At 50.7% G+C, this 18,473-nt stretch overlaps 2 protein-coding genes across 2 annotated transcripts; one reads left to right on the top strand and one right to left on the bottom strand.

Annotated features, from left to right (window-relative positions):
• Positions 1–805: 805 nt before the first annotated feature.
• Pfn3 (profilin 3) lies at positions 806–1,455 on the top strand. The gene has a single exon (XM_021180349.2). The coding sequence runs from the start codon at positions 977–979 to the stop codon at positions 1,388–1,390; it is 414 nt and encodes a 137-aa protein (XP_021036008.1). The 5' UTR covers positions 806–976; the 3' UTR covers positions 1,391–1,455.
• Positions 1,456–2,044: 589 nt separating this feature from the next.
• Slc34a1 (solute carrier family 34 member 1) lies at positions 2,045–16,812 on the bottom strand. Its single transcript, XM_021180346.2, has 13 exons — positions 16,708–16,812; positions 15,894–16,023; positions 15,623–15,772; positions 15,408–15,536; positions 15,191–15,334; positions 13,658–13,769; positions 13,337–13,532; positions 13,079–13,174; positions 7,435–7,498; positions 7,031–7,198; positions 3,841–3,957; positions 3,618–3,742; positions 2,045–3,016 (listed from the first exon to the last, which is right to left on the bottom strand). Exons 2-13 carry the CDS (start codon positions 16,000–16,002, stop codon positions 2,513–2,515), a joined length of 1,914 nt encoding a protein of 637 aa, XP_021036005.1. The 5' UTR covers positions 16,003–16,023; positions 16,708–16,812; the 3' UTR covers positions 2,045–2,512.
• Positions 16,813–18,473: the final 1,661 nt, after the last annotated feature.

The raw sequence follows: 18,473 nt of genomic DNA, 5'->3' as shown, positions 1-18,473 counted from the left end.
CCAAATGCTGGGATTAAAGGTATGCACCACCATGCCTGGCACCATTTTTTTAAATAATTAAAAACCTGAGAATTTGGGCTGGAGAGATAATGGCTCAGTGGTTAAGAGCACGGACTGCTAGCTGTCTTCAGATGAACCAGAAGAGAGCGTCAGAGCTCATTAAGGATGGTTGTGAGTGTACTTAGATATAATAAAAGAAATGTATTTATGTATTTTATGTATATGAGTACAATGTCGCTGTCTTCAGACACACCAGAAGAGGGCATTGGATCCCATTACAGGTGGTTGTGAGACATCATGTGGTTGCTGGGAATTGAACTCTGGTCCTCAGAAAATGGCGCTCGAGCCGGGCGTGGTGGCACACACCTTTAATCCCAGCACTCGGGAGGCAGAGGCAGGCGAATTTCTGAGTTCGAGGCCAGCCTGGTCTACAGGGTGAGTTCCAGGACAGCCAGGGCTATACAGAGAAACCCTGTCTCGAAAAACCAAAAAAAAAAAAAAAAAAAAAAAAAAAAAAAAAAAAAAAAAAAAAAAATGGCGCTCAGTTGCGGGACCCTTTTATTTATTTATTTATTTAAATTTAAATCATGTGTGTGTTTGTGTGTGAGCTTGCCTAAGGACTTGTCAGATCTCTCGAGTGGGAGTTACAGGCTTTGTAGGCCAAAAGAGGTGATGCTGGGAACGGAACTCAGGCTCTGTGAAATGAATGCTCTTTCTTAACGCTGAGCCACCTCTCCAGCCTCTCATCCATCTTCTTCCATTTCCTCCTACATGCTACTTTTAGAACCTCCCCCGACCCCCGCCACCAACTCTACCGCCCTCTCCTTCTCTTCCTAGTTAGATGTTCTGTGACGTTTGTCTTACGTCACAGCCCCGCCCTGCGAACTTCGGGCGTGCGGCCAGTGTTGTTAGCTCTGGATCCAGCCGGCCACCCCCTCTAATGCAAGCACAAGTTGCTGGGACTGACTGAGCGGAGATGAGTGACTGGAAGGGCTACATCAGTGCAGTGCTGCGAGATCAGCGGATCGATGACGTGGCTATCGTGGGCCACTCGGACAATCGCTGTGTGTGGGCATCACGGCCTGGGGGTCTGCTGGCGGCCATCTCCCCGCAGGAGGTGGGTGTGCTCACCGGGCCGGACCGGCACACCTTTCTGCAGACGGGTCTGAGTGTGGCAGGCCGCCGCTGCTGCGTTATCCGTGACTACCTGCTGGCCGAGGGTGACGGCGTACTGGATGCGCGCACCAAGGGCCTGGACGGGCGTGCAATCTGTGTGGGCCACACGCCACGGGCGCTCCTGGTGCTCATGGGCAGACGAGGCGTGCATGGAGGCATTCTCAATAAGACAGTGCACGATCTGATTGGTGGGCTGCGTGAGCAGTGCTCTTAGCAGGACAGCTAGACCGCCCGTGGTTGGTAGGGAGAGCAGAATAAACCGTGAACTGGGCGCTCTGAGAGGTATCCTCTGTGTATTTGTGAGGAGTTGCAAACAAGAAAACTAGCTTATGGGGAGATTCTTGCAGAACACAATAATCCTGGTGGTCCTCCAGGCCTCCTGGGCCCTGTTCCCCACTCCTGTGGTAGATACCATATAAAGAGGGGCCTTCGGTCCTGGCACCTTCCCAGGGTTCCAGAGACCCCACACCTGATTAGGAATATTGGGGTGGCAAGTTCTCCAACTCTACCTCAGGCTTCAGCAATCTTTCTCACAGAACTTTCCACACAAGTAGGTTTCACAATGAACAGTGGAATGTCTCTCAGCATCTCCCTCCCCAGCACACACCAGCCAAGGTCTGTGGGATTCAGACTAAAGGCGAGTGTCCCTCTGTATGCTTGGAGATTTGGTTCCACGATACCTCAGGATACTTAAATCCTCAGGTGCTCAAGTCTCTTTTATAAAGCGACAATGTTTGCAAAGAATCAACCTGCATCCCCTGATGTGTGACCTCCAGGTGATTTAGATACCCAATATAATATAAAAGCCATGTAAAGGATTATTGTGCCGTCGGGGTAAAGAATATGATTTCTAAAAAAAAAGCCCATATATGATCAGAACAGATGCAACTTTCAATTTTTTTTCTATGCACAGTTAGCAGAATTGGCAGAGGTAAGGCCCATGTATACAGAAGGCCAGCTGTTCTTCTGTCCCTCCTGTTGGTACAAGAGTCATGAGAAGATGAGAGGGTATAGCTGACTCTTTCCAGAAAAGTTTGGAGACTCCCTAGGCATCTGCACCCCCCTGTACCCACACAGTGTACTCACATACACCCGCACTGACGGTCATACAGGCTCAGCACCTAGCATGTATTTGTGCACACTACCTCTTAATTACAAAAGCCCACGCCACTGTGGCCCTTAATATGCACAGGTACCCAAGGGTGGCACAAAATCATGTACCTCAAGTGACACGCATCTACACACGTGTGCGCACACACACACATGCTCTGTCTTTCTACTGTGGGCACTGTAAAAATACCACTCCCCGTTCCAGGCAGTAGTATGGGCCTGTAGCCTAGAGACGGGTGGCATTGTGGTGAGCAGGCAGTGCCAGGCGGGGGGAGGGCGTGGCTGGAGGAAGCTCCTCTAGGAAGACTCTAGGGGGAAGTTGGGGTGAACGGGGCTCGGGCCTGGCATAGCACAAGGTGGCTCTTGTGATAAGGCCATCCAGGGGCTGCAAAGAGTGCATCCAGCGAGGTAGGAAGTCCCATGTCTGCAGCCACTTGGGGAGGTGACCGGGACTTCTGCTCTGCAGGACATTAACAAGCACCACAAAGGCCAGTAGGGCGCCAAAGGGCGTGCCCACACCGACCATAGCCTGCCAGCCTGCCATGGAAATGCCAAACACCAGCGAGGGCAAGAGCAGGAAGCACACGAGCAAGTAGAGGACAGCAAACCAGCGGTACTTGGCGGTGCGTTTGCCCAGGGCCTTGGCCATGCGTATGGGCAGGCGTGTGCAGGGCAGCGGGTACCACAGTAGGATGCCCGAGATGTTGAAGAAGAAGTGGCAGAGGGCAATCTGCAGGAGAGAAGTCAGAAGTGATCAGGCGCTGCCATGTGAGCCCAACAGGGGGTAGATATCAGAGGCCTCACGTGCTCTGGGTAGCAGGAGAGAACCTCTCAAGGCTGATGTGGCTCCAGATGACGCCAGACTGGTTATTAAAATATTGTGTTGCTGAACTACTTGGCCAATGACAACTGCCCTGGACTTTTCCACGTGTCTTATTAGCTGCCCCCATTAACTCCTCAGCTACAACCCAGCAGCTAAAATGTCTTTCTGACACGGGATCTTCTTACTATGTAGACCAGGCTGACCTTGGACTTTTGGCCACTTTCCTACCAAGTGCTGGGATTACAGACATGTACTACCATGCTTGGCTTTAGCAGCCACTAAAGATTAAATATTTTTTCATTTCCCACTTTGCCATCTGTTTACCATCCCTTCCTTCTATGCAACCTTGACAAGTCCCCCTAAGTCTTTGTTCATCCTGGTTCCCAGTGAGTAGTGCGGTTTCTGTTACCTTAGCTGGCAGTTGATGCTGGTTATATACATTGTTACATCCTCTGTGCTCTCCATCCCAGCCCTCTACTACTAAAGACAGCCAGATCTCTCCATGTACCTGAAATGAGCTGGATAGCTTCTCCCTGGGGCTGGCAAGCGCTGCCAGGATGGCTGTAGTGGTAGTGCCAATGTTGGAGCCCAGGGTGAGAGGGTAGGCCCGCTCAATGCTGATCACACCCAGGCCTAGTAGGTAGGAGAGAACGTTGTTCTTCTTGGTCGACTTCCTTGAGCACCCACCCACCCCACCCCACCGCTGCGCATGGCTGGTCATGGACACTCACCAATGAGTGGGGTGATGGCTGAGGTGAACACGGAACTGCTCTGGACAACAAAGGTCATGCTGGCACCCACCACCATGGCAAAGTAGCCCGTGACCCAGGTGAAGGGGGCTGGAAAGTCTGAAAGGAAGCCAAATCCCCAGTAAGCTAGGTCAGCGAGAACCCTTGGTAGAGCAGGCACTGGCTTTAGGGAGGAGGTACTGGGGTAGTAGCTTCCTCATAAGACTCTAACTGGTCTTCTGCGCCCCTATAGCAGCTCTCATTTGCTCTGCTTGCTCTAGTGACCAGAGAGCTTTCCTTCTGGGGCTATTACACTCTCCTGTAGTATATAATGGCTGATAATGCACACCTTTAATTCGAGAATTCAAAAGGCAGAGGCAGGTGAATTTCTATGAGTTTGAGGCCAGCTTGGTCTACATAGTTCTAACCAGCCATGGTTGATTGAAAGAACCTGTCTAAAAACAAACAACCAAAAAAAAAAAAAAAAACAAAAACAAGAACAAAAGCCCCCAAAACCAAACAAGCAAACAAAAGCATTGCAATGTGTAAATATTTGTTATTCTGTAATGTTTAAGAAAAAAGTTACAAAATTCTGTCATCATTCTTCTGAAACATTTTTGATTCATGGCTGACTTTCTCTGCAGATCAGGGTCCCACAGAGACAGAATGTCAACTGTGTTCACCCCAGGGCTCACCTCCTTGCTGGAAAGCCCATCCTGGCCTCCTAGGCACCCCTTACTCCCACATTAGTCACGTGTGACTCCCCAGTGTCAGTGTAATAACTCAAAAGCCCAAACTGAAGCTTAAAATGAGAATTGGTTAATGTCACCCCCACTCCTGCCCCAATCCTGCAAATACACCATCGCTCTCAGTAAAGCATGGATTCTGGGTAAAGTCTCGAGGCCCCTAAATCTGGTTCTATCTATCTATGTTGGGTCTAGTCGTAGCCTGTCTCTCCCAAGCTGCTGCCAGCCACTCTGTCCCAAACCTGCTGCAGTTGCTACTGTCTCCATTCTGTAGTCCAGGTTGACCTCAAACTCTTCTTAATTCTCCTGCCTCAGCCTTCCAAGTGCAGAGATCACAGCTGTGAGTCATCCGGTCTGACTTTCATCCTCTTGTGTTTTATTTTTCTGTGTGTGTGTAAGCCAGAGGGAAACCTTGTATCTTTAACTCTGTGTCTTCTTTGGGGGACGGGGGGTAAGACAGGGTTTCCTGTGTGTAGCCTTGGCTGCTCTGGAACTTAGTAGACCAGGCTCACTTCACACTCATAGAGATTCACCTGCCTCTGCCTCCCAAGTGCTAGGGTCAAGGGCATGAGCTATCACCCTTGACCTAAGCTGTCTTATTTTTTGAGACAAGGTAACACATGGACCCTAGATCTTATCAAGTGCCTCAACTGGCTGGCCAGCCGGACCGGGATGCCGTCTCTGCCTCATAGCACTGGTAGTACAGGCATGCACCCCAACCCCTGCTTTTTATGTGGGTTGTGGAAAGCCAACCCAGGCTCTAAGGCTTGCCCAGCAAGCACAGAATCCTGGCCCTGCTTAAGTTTATTTTGGCAGAGCTCGTTGGTATATGGCTTTAATCCCAGCACCCTGGAGGTAGAGTTTCTGAGCTCAAGCAAATTTCTTAGTTCAAGGCCAGCCTGGTCTACATATCGAGTTCTAGACTAGCTAAGAATATATAGGTCCCCCCCCCCAAAAAAAAGCCAAGGGTAGTGATGGTGCATACATTTAATCCCAGTGCTTGGGAGGCATAGACAGGTAGATCTCTATGAGTTCGAGGCCAGCCTGGTCTACAGAGCTCCAGGTCCGCCAGAGCTACACAGAGAAACTGTCTTGAAACAAGCAAGAAAGCAAGCAAACAAACAAATAAAAAGCTTATTCTGTTTGTTTGTTCTGACAAGGCCTGAGCTAGTCTCAAAATCCTCCTGCCCACGCGCCTTGAGTGCTGGGATTACAAACGTGTGTCCCCATATCCAACCCCTTTGTCCACACCACTCCTTCTGCAGGTCTTGGCTTACTCAGACAGGCCTCTGATCACCTTGGGAACGACCTCTTTGGCACTGTGTTGTGTTGCCATTTGTCCTTCTGTCCCCTTGCCAGTCACGCATGCTTTACCATCACTGACCCCTCCCCACTCTTTCCTTCCTCCTAGCCTGAGAGTAAAGGAAGGCCAGGTAGGAAACGGTCCGGTTGGTGACCGAAATGATGGGCCCACCCAGGTGGCATGAGGAAATGGTGGACCTTTAGGGACAATATTAAGCAGCTCTGTGCCACTGCCACCATTTGGGACACGGCCCAGCATGACCTAGTTGCCTGGTTTTATGAGAAAATTCACATGCCGGGTGTGGTGGCGCACGCCTTTAGTCCTAGCACTTGGGAGGCAGAGGCAGGCAGATTTCTGAGTTCGAGGCCAGCCTGGTCTACAAACAGAGGAGCCCTGACTCAGAAAAAAAAAAAAAAAGAAAGAAAGAAAGAAAAATCACAATTCCAAGATCCTGGGATCCAGGATCCATTTCTGTTTGCCTCACTCCGGTGTCCTGTAGCACACAGTAGGGGCTTAATGTCCATTTGTCTATTAAACAGAGGTTTCTAGCTAGACATGGTCATGCATAGCTGTGATCCTAAGACTTGGGAAGTCAAAGCAAGAACATCAGAAGTTCTTGTCCAGTCTCGGCTGCAGAGCAAGGTCTAGGGCATTATGGACTACATGAAACCATGTCTTGAAAAATCCAGAACAAGTGAAAACAAAACCAGGGCACGGTGGTACATACCTGTAGTTCCAGCCCCCTGGATAGAGGCAGGAAGAACTCTGTGAGTTCAAAACCAGTCGGGTCTACAAAGTGAACAGCCAGCGCTACACAGAGAAACCAAGTTTCGAAAAACCAAACCAAAGCAAAGCAAAGCAAAACAATGGCTTCTAAGGATGCCCATCTGCTAGAGAATGCAAAAGTCAGAGACAGCCAGTTTTCTGGCTGTCAGCATCTAAGGAGCCTCCAGGATGACCTGGTCCCACCTCTTCTTGATTCTTAGGGGAACCTGAGGTTCACGGATGATAGTGGTGTATTTAACAACACCCAAAAGAGCTCATCTGGGGCCCTGCCTGGGCCTGCAGTCTTCCCTGGGGCCCTGCCTAGGCCTGCAGTATTCCCTGGGGCCCTGCCTAGGCCTGCAGTCTTCTTCCAGCTCACCTGTGTTGATAACCTTCTGGATGACATTGGCCACTTGGCCCTTGAGCAGGGAGTTGAGCATCTTCACAAGGAGGATGAGACAAGTGCAGAGAACCACCAGGGAGCCCGCCAGCAGAATGAGCCCCACGGCCAGGTCGGGCAGCCCCGTATCCACGAAGATATGGTTGCCTGAAAGGACAGTATCAGGAGTCTTTATCCCTACATCTGGCTTCCCGCCTTTACCAACCCACGGGCTGTGAGCCTAAGACCCCCACATCTAGGTCCTTCAGCCTCTGCACCAGGGTCTCCGTAAGCCCAGATGTTAGCTGCTTTTCCCAGGGCTGGACAGAACATGAGCAGCAGCCAGCCAGGGCACGACGGTGCAGGGCTATCACGTGGACGCCTCCCATGTTAGAGGTACTTACATTTCTCCATGGTGGTGTTTGCAAGGCTGCCGATGGCCTCTACCCTGGACATAGAAGTGGAAGCCTAAATTCAGAGGAAGGTGACTTAGAGAAGCTAGAAAAGGGGGTGGTGGTGGAGCTAAATGGGAGGTTCTAGCGAAATGGGAGAACCAGAACACATTTCTGGCTCTGTGATCATGGACCTGTTGCTTGGTGGCTCTGAGCCTACCTTCTCAGTAGAAGAGATGAAGTTGAAATCCCACTCAGAAATATGACCTCGTACATATTCTACCCCGTCACTGGCCTGATCTGCCTACCCCTGGGATCAGTGGGGACCTCCAATCACCACATTAGTAGCATCTTGTCTTGGTCCCCCTCTCTCTCAGTGGCTTCTGCAGCCCCTTTTCTGAAAGCCTCCATCCCTACCTGTTCTTACCAGTTCTTATCCTCATGACACCTTCTTCCTCAGTTCCTGCCCCATGATCCCTGTAAGGCTCACTTAGCCCAAGCTTCATTCCGCCCAAGCTCAGTGCCTTGCCCTTTGTGGAACCCAAATGGAAGGAAGATGGGTGAGGGCAGAGGGTCTAGCCCTGATCCTTTCTTCTGGACCTACTGTGAGTGAAGTGACGAAGAGTCCCTAGATACAGAGGACCAAAGTCAGGCAGGTGACCTAAATTATGGTAGAATTTAGCTGCCTGTGAAGATGGCAGGTCTGTAGAGACAGCAGCAATTTAGCTCCAGGCCACTGTTACCATCCAGAAATACACCCCAGTGTGGCCCAGCTCCTGGTTCTATAAGAGAAAGCACAATTATGTAGCTTTAGGCTCAATTCCTATGCATGTTGTATCTACCCAGATGCCTCTTTTCCCTCAATACTCTGGATTGAGCTTAAGACACTCACAAATATTCAGCGAGCATCCCAACTATTGAGCTACACTCCAAGATCTCATTTCATTTTTTATTTTGAGACATGGGTCTCACTAAATTATCCAAGTAGGCCCTGGACTTGCCATCCTCCTGCCTCAGCCCCCAAGTATTTAGGAGTCACACGCCTATGTCAGTAGGCCTATGGAGACACACTTTAAAGTTCCAGGAAACAGAGTTCCCAGGCCAGCAGAAGTGTCCTTTCAGGCGGTAGAGTACCAGTCTGTAGTTTCACTGGATTATGGACTTGTTGAAAATGAAGCCAGGATTCTGTACTTTGCCCACCGGTGCCCAGGAACCATGGAGCTGTGTCAGGAGGAAACGCAATGGCCATGGAGAAGCTAAGGGCGGGGCTCAGGAGGGAACTCACTCTGGGAGGCTTATGGCTTCCTTAGGTTCTTTTCCAAGCCATGTGTCATTTAAAGAATGTATGATCAGGTTGGGGCTTGGGCCAGTGGTCCAGCCCTTGTCTATATGGACAAGATCCTGGTTTCATCCCCCAAATCACAAAAGTAAAACAAAACAAAACAAAACAATACACTACAAAAAGCCTCCAGTGTAATGTCGACAGGCTCAACAGCCCGCAGCTGGTTCTCACATCACAGTTTGTGGGATGCTCTCCCTTGAGCAAGACATTGTGCTCAGCTGTTATTCCCAGTTCACTATAGCTAAGACATCGTGCTCAGCTGTTATTCCCAGTTCACTATAGCTAAGCCTTGGGGCACCACCAAGCCCAGAGGCGTGAAACTCTAGGCAAGAAACTAGGATAAAAATCATCTTTTAGGGGGCTGGTGAGATGGCTCAGCGGGTAAGAGCACTGACTGCTCTTCCAAAGGTCCTGAGTTCAAATCCCAGAAACCACATGGTGGCTCACAACCACCCGTAATGAGATATGACACCGTCTTCTGGTGCTTCTGGAGACAACTACAGTGTGCTTTCATATAAGAATAAATAAATCCTTAAAAAAAAAAAAACAAACTCATCTTCTAGGACAGAAATCCAGATGGGTACTTGGAGAGCTGAGGCAGGAGGATTGCCATGAGTTTAAAGCCAGTCTGAACTAGTGTGAGATCTTATCTCAAGAAGAAAACAAAACAACAATGTTAATAATGTGAGACCTGCTCAGGAGAAACTGGGGGATTAGTCAGGGAGAGTCAGGCTGGGGTTTAGTCACCGGGAGAGCCAAGTGTTTGCTGAGTTCAAATCTCCTTTTTAAATCAACTTTCCGGGGCAGGTCACACCACCTCTCTGAGCCTGTTTAAATCTGGATAATTGGGGCTCAAAAGCACAGGGCACTCTTCCAGAAGCCTCAGGTTCAATCTCCACATCCACGTGGCAGCTCACAAGTGCCTGTAACTCCAGTGTTAGGGGATCTGGCACCCTCACATAGACATGCATGCAGGCAAAATACCAGGGCACATAAAACAAATACATCTTTGGGAAAAATAAATTGGAGTAGTAAAGATATAAAGGTTACAGGCGAAAAGATCCTGAGCCTTTTGGGAAGGACTTGGAAGACCTTCCTGGAGGTCTGCAGCCCAAAGCCCTAGGGAGCAGATGACTTCTTGAGATACATGCACACCTTACTGGCTTTCGCTGAGCTGCTTCCTGGGGTCTTCTGGGGGGCGGGATTTTTGTGGGTCTTATAGAGGCTGGAGGCAGGTGAAGGTCCCACTGTAGGGTTGACTGAGTCAGGGGCAAGGCTAGGCTGAGGACTGCGGTATCTGGAGTGTTGTTGTTTATTTGTAGTTTTGGTGCTCCAGACCTCACGCAAGGATGATTCTGTTCTCCTCCCTCCTATGGGATTCTGGAAACTTGACTTTTCTTCCTGGGGTTGTGTGACCTTAACTAAACCCAGAAAGAGAGTCAGAGACCCTAAAGAGGAAGAAGGGAACGGAGAGGCAAGGGAGTGACAAGGGAGGATCCACTGTAATGCCAGGCTAGGACAGAATTGAAGGGAGAAAGAATCCTTTAAGGAGAGCGTACAGGGCAGAGAAGGTAGGAACTCTGGCCTAGCTCATAGAGCTGGGAAGCCCAGATCTGGTCCCATTCCCAAGATGTGTCCCCCCCTATCTGTGGTAGAGAAGTGGCGAAGAAAGGGAGCCGGGTGGAAGTGGAAAGCAGAACAAAAGAGTGTTCCACAGTCCTGCGCTCACACTGCGGCTGAGCCATTCTCAGCTGTGTGAAATGGAGCCGGCGGTACACTTAACCTCTCTGGCTTCCCTTGTCTCCACGACAGAGTCCCTGAAGCTGTCTTCTTTTCCCCCGCGGGGCTTCTTGGAAGCATCTTGGAAGAGAGAGCATCTTGGTATTTAAGAGCCTACAGGGACATCCTAGATTGAGACACTTCTGGGAACTGAAGGAGGTGATTAAGTTCACAAAGGACTTCCATACTTCAAGAGTCCTTCCTCAGGAGAGAACCACAGAGGATGTGGGCTTGCACAATAGCTTCCCCTTTGAGGGTATAGTAGCTGAGGGGCCCTTTGTTCTTCTGGAAGCCGCGGAGCACTTTAGGCCAATAGCGCCATCTGGTGGCTGAAAAGAGAACTTCTCAGAGCATCTCCAGTCCACCAGCTTCGAGAGGGTGGAGTGGTCTGGGATGTGACGCAGGCAGGAAGAGAAATGGACACAGATTCGGGTACCTTAGAGTGGCATCTGGGAGAAGCAGCTGCACGAGGAGTGACTTTTCCATTAGGATCGAGACTTGCCCTCCATTACAGGAAGCAATAACACAGGAAGTCACTTGTACCCCTCTGAGAGAGGCTGCTTCCCATCTATCTGCAGAGTGGAGAGTAATAGCAGCTGCCCCTAGTTACCAGTCCTCCAAAGATGCTGCTTAAGTCAGGCAGGCACAGTTGTCAGTTCACACTGAGACTCTCAGAAGGGACTCCAAGGACAATGCCAGGTCACCGATCATCCCACAAGTTTCAAACGCTCAAAAGGTTTGATTCCCCCTTTCCATTGAGACCAGTTTGGCTAACGTTGGGTCCAGTGTGGTGAAGGCTGGAGGCCATGAAGAGTTGAAAAGAAAAATGAGGGTAGTAAAAAAAAAAGGCATATCCCAGGACCATGTGATGCTGCTGTGCAAGTCACATCCCAGCAGGTCCAGAGGAGGCAGAGAGCAGGGTCCTCAGATCCAGCCGTACACTCCAAGCCAAGAAATGCAACCTGCTGTTACAGAAAATGGTTTCCTGCTAGTGCAGGGACCTGAACCAGTGCTCTGGCAAGTGACAGCTGGAACAGCAAACAGCCTGAAGGCTGGCCCAGCTGAGTTTCCGTTTGTGTAAAATGGCTGGCACACTTGGCTGGTCTCACTTCATGACTACAGTGGGTGAAGAGGTTCAGGGCACAGGTAGAGACTTGCCCAAGACAGGCATCAGGCCGGAAATATCTCCAAGGCTTTTTTAGATCAGTACGTGATTTCTCCTCCTCTATCCAGACTGTGCTTTCTGAGGCTGCAGTGACTCACAGAGCTTGCCTGAGAGTGCCAGAGAGCTCATGAGAAGGTGGCTGACGTGTTAGGAAGATCACAGAGGCAGCCTCAAAGCTGTCCACGTAGGCTTTTTGTTGTCAAGCTGCCTTGAACTCTTGGAAGAGCAGAACTCTCAGAAGGGTGGCATTGATGCCGTGAGCCACTTGGGATGCCAAGGAACACCGTAGGGCAGGCTGACAGAACATGTTTCGTGAGTGCTGGTAGAAAGGACCGGGAACATCCATGGCAAGAGGACAGAAAGTGGAGGATGGGCCTGTGCCTCTGCCGTGCGCTCTGGATTTCCCTGTAGCTTTTCTAAATGGAGCTATTTCTTGTATGCAATAATTAAGGAGAAGCAAATTGGGAAGACTGTGGTTTGGTGAAGCATTTTTTCCCTTTTATGGCTAAGAAAGTGTGCTAATTGCCTACTTCCTTGTGCCTAATCGCCTTGCTATTGTGCCTACTACCACAGGCATAACAGCTGATCCATGGGTGCCCAACCAATCCCAGCAGTTCCTCATTCTGAGCAGAAACAATGAACTTGTGGCTCCCAATGAAAGTGCCCCCTGCCAGCACCAGGGACTGCTATGTCTCTCAGGGGGGCCACCCCTGAGAGTTGGTGAGCATCACACCCAGTCTTGCTCCTTAGCTGGAGTCCTAGGGTCCAAGCTTCTCGATATCCTTCTAGACTCTCTTCCTGGTCCTCTCCACCTTGCTTACATCTCAAGCTCCAAGCATGACAGAGCCCAGTGACTAGCCCCAAGTGTCCCTGCAGCAGGGTAGTCCTGGGCCTGTGTCTCTGTCTGTGAAACCAAAGGGTTGAGCTTGATCCATGGTTTCCAAACTCAATCACGGAGCAGTTAGAGGGCAAGTCGGAGACATAGCAACCGGGCTCATTCCCAACATATTTTTCTGGATTCAACTGGTCTATGAAGGATGTGTACGTACTACGCAGTGGGTTTTCTTCTACTCTGTATCTAGTTTACATCTCTAATAGGTTCCCAGGTGGGATGGAGGCTGTTAGTCTGGGGAACAACAGCTTTTTGAAAGCCACTGGGCCAGATCAATTACACGAAACGCTAAATACACAGCTGATGCTTGCCTACAGCAGCGTGTGCAGCTAGGAGGGATTACCAATGTCTGCCCTGGCTGTACTGATGCAGAACAATTACACATCTGCTCTTTCCTAGCCAAGTGATTTCCAAGGCCTCTGAGACAAACAGGCCATTGTCTAAAGAGGGTGTCATCTTACCTGGCTCTGGAACTCACCTCTGTTGTGTCTGGGTGACACCAAATCCGAATGAGACTGTGATTCCTCAGGGACTCATCCCCCACGGCAATGCTGGTGATTACAGACTTGTCCAGCTGTGAGCAAGATGATGATGATGATGGTGTGTGTGTGTGTGTGTGTGTGTGTGTGTGTGTGTGTGTGTGAGAGAGAGAGAGAAAGAGAAAGAGAGAGAGAGGTGAAGGTAGGGCCACTTGCTATCCCACATCTGTCCATCCCGTGGCAAGCCCCACCCTCACCTGGATGATGAGTCTTGTGAAGGGCTCTGTGATAACCTTGAGAAGGTCAGGGGCATCACGGCCACCTCGGATGTTGAAGGAAGCAACCACAAGCCCGGTGACATGGTGTAGGTAGCCCGTGGCAGCCTCCAGGGGCAGTAGGACCAGAACAGACAGCCAATTAAAACAGTCATGCACGGTCGCCCCTGCAAAAGCCCTGAGCAGGGATGTCACATTGTAGGACACCTAGCTCCAAGGTGTGCCCAAGATGAGGGGCCCCAGCACTCAGTTCTGCCCTCTCCCCCAACAAGTGTGAGCCCCGAACCTCCTTCCCCAGCTCACCGCCTGAAGTCAGTCCTGTCCCCTGCCTGCATCAGGGCCACAATGGTGTTGGTGACAGAGGTTCCGATGTTGGAGCCCATGATGATTGGAATGGCGGAGCTCACCTCCAACACTGGTGAAAGAGGAACCTCTCAAACACCTGGGCTGCAGCTGCAGCCTCTGTCCTACCATAATATTTCCTACGAGCCCTATGACTTGTGTTCCAGCCTCAGACGTCTTTTCCAGTGTCCTCTTGACTTCCTAGGCTGAGCCTCACAGGTCCATGTGTACACACACGGTGTATTTACTTGTGTGTGAGCATATCCACATGTGACAAGATTCGCACACCGTACAGGGCGTGTCCATGTGCTCCTGAGGGTGGACATGTGCATGTGACTGTGTCATGGGAACTCACACCTTGTGCAGTCCACACGTTGTGTGTGTGCAGGTATGCTTTACCACAAGTGGGATCGCTGGTTTTATGTGTTGACTTGGGTAGCCGATAGCACCCAGTTGATTTTAAGAGTATTCTTGTGTGTCTACGTGTGTGAGCGTGTGTGTGTGTGTGTGTGGTATGCAAAGATGGAAGCCCGAAGAATTCACGCGTTCAGCTCTAGTACTCTCTAATTTATTACCATGAGGCAGCATCTCTTGCGTAACCTGGAGCTAGGTGGTAGCCATGGCACTCCAGCAATTCCACCGCTGCCCCTGGCACTGGTGTGTATGCAGCTGTGCCCAGGCTCTTAGGTGAGTACTGGACATTCAAACCTGGGCCTTCACATCGTGTAGCAAGCACTCTGACCCACTGAGACTCCCTAGCCCCAGGTAAAGGAGATGATTCGTGATCTTGGAGGGCCTCAGCCAATGGGACGAGAGTCTCAGGTGGGAAACTGAAGCTTCCTGGAGGGAGAGAGTTCACCTGTAGCTCACACGGTTGGCTTCCACCTACACACCCTGCCCCTCTGAATAGGTCACACTGTAAATGTCAGACTTGGGCACACAGCCACACAATCTCAAAAGTCAATTCCTTTTTTTTTTTTAAATGATTTGTCTATTTTTATTTCATGTGCACTGGTGTTTTGCCTGCACGTATGTTTGAGTGAAGGTGTAGGAGATCCTGAAACTCAAGGTGAAACTGAAGTTATGGGCAGGTGTGAGCTGCCATGAGAGAACTGGGAATTGAAGCTGGGTCCTCTGGAAGAGCAGCCTGTGTTCTTGACCACTAAGAGCATCCCCGCAGCCCTGAAAGTCAATTCTTTGCAATAGATTGCATGCATGGGGTGGTTTTTACTGGCTGGCTTTCTCTGGCTTTCCTGAGCAACAGTGTGGCTGAAGGGACGTGGCCTTCCAGGAGCTGTGGTGCCCCCTCTGCCACACTCCCCAGCTCCTGGAGCTCCTTCCCGACTCAGCTCTTGGCCCTGTTTCAGGGGACAGTACAAGAGATGCTGAAGTCCCACCCTTCCCCTCAGCCTCCTCAGCAATTCCACATGCCTGCCCCGATCGTGAAGGACCAGGCCCTTGGGCTCTATCCCCGGCCACTCTGGGCCAACTCACAGCCGGAAGAGACCATGCTGACAATGATAGATGTAGAGGTACTGGAACTCTGCACCAGAACTGTCACCAGGATCCCCACCACCAGCCCTGCCACTGGGTTGGATAGGATGGCATTGTCCTTGAAGATGTCCCCAGCAACCTTCCCTGCAGAACAGAAGCCAGCGTCAACTGGGACCCTTCTGAACCCTTTCCCTGCCCTCCTCCACCTGGGCCCTACCTCCAGCCAGCTGGAAGGCGGAGCTGAGCACATCCAGGGAGCAGACAAAGAGGTAAAGAAAAGCCAGCATCAGAGGCACCTTCAGGAGCTTCGTGCCAACCTGGGCAAGCTTCTGGGACAGCCTGGGCTCTGGAGGTGGGGCAAGCATGAATACAGTGGACAGAACACTATAGCAAGTGACCACCCATAACCCACTGCTCCCCAACTTGACCTACCTGGCTTTTGCTCCTCTTCCTGAGCCAGCTTGGCGGGTAGTGGGTCATGACATTCCAGGACTTCCCCACAGGGACAGCTGTGCTCTGTGAGGGTGACCGGGCTCAGACTGGAGATGGCATAGGTGGATGTTCCAGGAATCCTGTGCAGGACTGAGGAGGGAGACTGATTAGGACTTCCCAGAGGCCTCAACAACCCAGAAGAAACAGGTAGAGGGACAGCAGGTAGCTAACTGTGGGCAAGCAGGTCTCAGGGTATAGGAGTAATATTTACCTTGTGGGCTGGGCACATAAGCAAAGGTTGCCCCATGCACCATGTGTCTCCCACGGACTGGAAGTGGGGAGACAGCCGGTCCCCCCAATCTCTCGCTGTAGGACATCATGTTGGGCACCCACAATGAGTCCTGTATATCAAAAGGTTGGGACAAATCTGACATTTGCTGTGTCTAGGACACTCATACCCATATAGATGATATCCAACTTAGGGTCTGTGATTCTTTTCATTCTCACACACATCTAGAGATGGACACCCAGGTGCTTGTCATAGACCTAAGCAGCCATTCATCCATCCAGTAGGGTTTTGTAGCTGATTTGTTTTGCTGGAAATGGAACCTAGGGCCTCATCATAGGAGGCAAGCACTCCAGTGTTGAGGCCCATCCCCAGTCCCAAGAAGTGTTTCCTGAATGCGTAGTGTTTGCTGAGTTCTGAGTTAGACACTCAAGTACAGTAGCAATTAAAGACACATACAGCCACTGCTCTCAAAGTCTAGTGGGGAGATAGCTGCAAACGATATAATGTCTCAGTGAATAGAGATGGCAACCAGGTATTGTGACGAATACAGGTACCACTATGCCTAGAGTGTTCACAGCAGGGCAGGGCAGGGCAGGGCAGGGCAGGACAGGACAGGGCAGGAGAGGGCAGGACAGGCGCTCTCGAGAGAAGGAAGAGCAGGGATTATTTTAGCTCAGGGGGAGCAAAGCAGGCTGGGCTGGGGTTGGGATGTCATATGTAGCAGGAAGAGGAAACCCAGAAAGAGCTGGGGTGAAGGGATAGGGGTAGGGTTGGAACACAGGGGCCCTGGGCTCACCTTGACTGTGGCTCAGCTCCAGCCCGGCTGCTTGGGGGAAGTCTAAAGAGGAACTAAGACCCTTTTCTTTATACCCTCGGGTCAAGGGCAAAGTCCTTAATGAACTAGAAGAACTTTAGCTGCCTTCCCTCTTTTCCCCATTAAATTAACTTTACCCCCAAGATTCCTTCCAGTTAATTGCTAATCTTCACCTCTGCAGGGGGAGCCTATGGCTGGACTGTCCTCTCTCACTACACCAGCACAAATCACAACCCACAGGGTACAGGCTCATCCTGGTCCTGGACAGAGACTCCAACACCCCTACCTTGTTCTTAGGGACTCAAAAGCAATTTTGTGTCTCCTGTCCATTCTTGGATTATGAATGGACAGGTCTCCAGAGAGTGACCCAGACATCTGGTGACCTTGCCATGCATCTGAATGTCTCTGCAACTGTGTGTGTCTTAAGGGGTACAGTTCAACAGAAGAGGGAGCCCAGGAGAGAATCCCAGTGAGGCTACATCTTTGAACCGTGGAGGGTCTGCAGGGCTTAATGATGGATTACGATGTGAGATTAAGAGATCACAGAGCCACTGCCCAGAGCAAGAAGAGATGGCTCTGCAGTTTAGCATCCTTCTTAAAGTGTTGATATAGGATACTTCGGAAGGAGTCTCTGGAAGCAGGGGCAGCAGCTGAGATGCGGAGGAGAGACCTGGGGGAGAGGTGGCATGGCTGAACTAAGGTGGGCTCAGGAGAAACAGAGGACAGGAAGCTTCCCCAGAGGCATTGGGAAGGAGGAAGAGGGACAGTTGGGACCTGGAAGTGTGTGATACGCAGTAAGTCCTGTGGAAAAGAGTTCACGGGAGCTACATCCCCAAACCCAACAAGCGATTCATGAATGCATAGTAGATCCTAAGTTCTGAGTTAGATGCTAGGGTACAGTCCTAAGTAAAAACACACACAGCCACTGCCCCGCAGGATGTTCAAAGTCTGGCCGGGAGTCGGCTGCAAATGATGTCATCTCTAAGCGAGTAGAAATGGCAACCAAGTGCCATGACAAATGCAGGTACCCTAGAGCAGTGGTTCCAAGCCTTCCTAACGCTGCAAGCCTTTAATACATTTCCTCCCGTTGTCGTGATTCCAACCATAAAATTATTTTCATGGCTCCTTCATAACTATAATTTTACTATGGTTGTGAATCCTAATGGGGGTGCCTGTGTTTTCTGATGGCCTTAGGTGTCCCCTGTGAAATGGGAACCCTCAGGCAACCCACAGGTTGAGAACCACCACACTAGAGTGTTCTGCAGCAGGGCAGGGTGTCTCAAGAGAAGGCAGAGGATGAATTCCTTTCACTCAGGGGGAGCAAAGCAGGCTGGACTGAGGTTGGGATGTCTGAGGAAGCAGAAGAGGAAACCACAACAAGAGCAGGGGTGATGGGCCAGGGATAGGGTTGAGAGACCAGGCTCTGGGGTCACCTGGAGGCTCTCTGCCAACAGAGCTTCAAGACTCCCCAGCTGCCCTCTGATTACTCAGGGTCCCTGGAACTGCAGATCCACTCAGTGTCTTCAGGGTAACATTTATCTAACCGTTCTCTACCACGGAAGACAGGCCCCTCTGCACGTTCCTGCTTCAAGTTAAGCAGGGTTAACTGATCAGTCCTTCATGGTCTGGGCATAGTGACTCTCCGCGGGCTCTCTGTGCAGTGGCAAGGAGTGCAGACCCAGCTTGGTCAGATTCCAGCTCTACCTAAAGCAATAATTCAGGGCAAAGAATGCTCAAAAGGAAGGGGA

Source organism: Mus caroli, chromosome 13 (genome assembly GCF_900094665.2).
Source record: "Mus caroli chromosome 13, CAROLI_EIJ_v1.1, whole genome shotgun sequence".
In the NCBI taxonomy this organism is placed as follows: Eukaryota; Metazoa; Chordata; class Mammalia; order Rodentia; family Muridae; genus Mus; species Mus caroli.
Note: the sequence above shows the minus strand (reverse complement) of the source record. Positions and strands in the feature narration are given on the sequence as shown.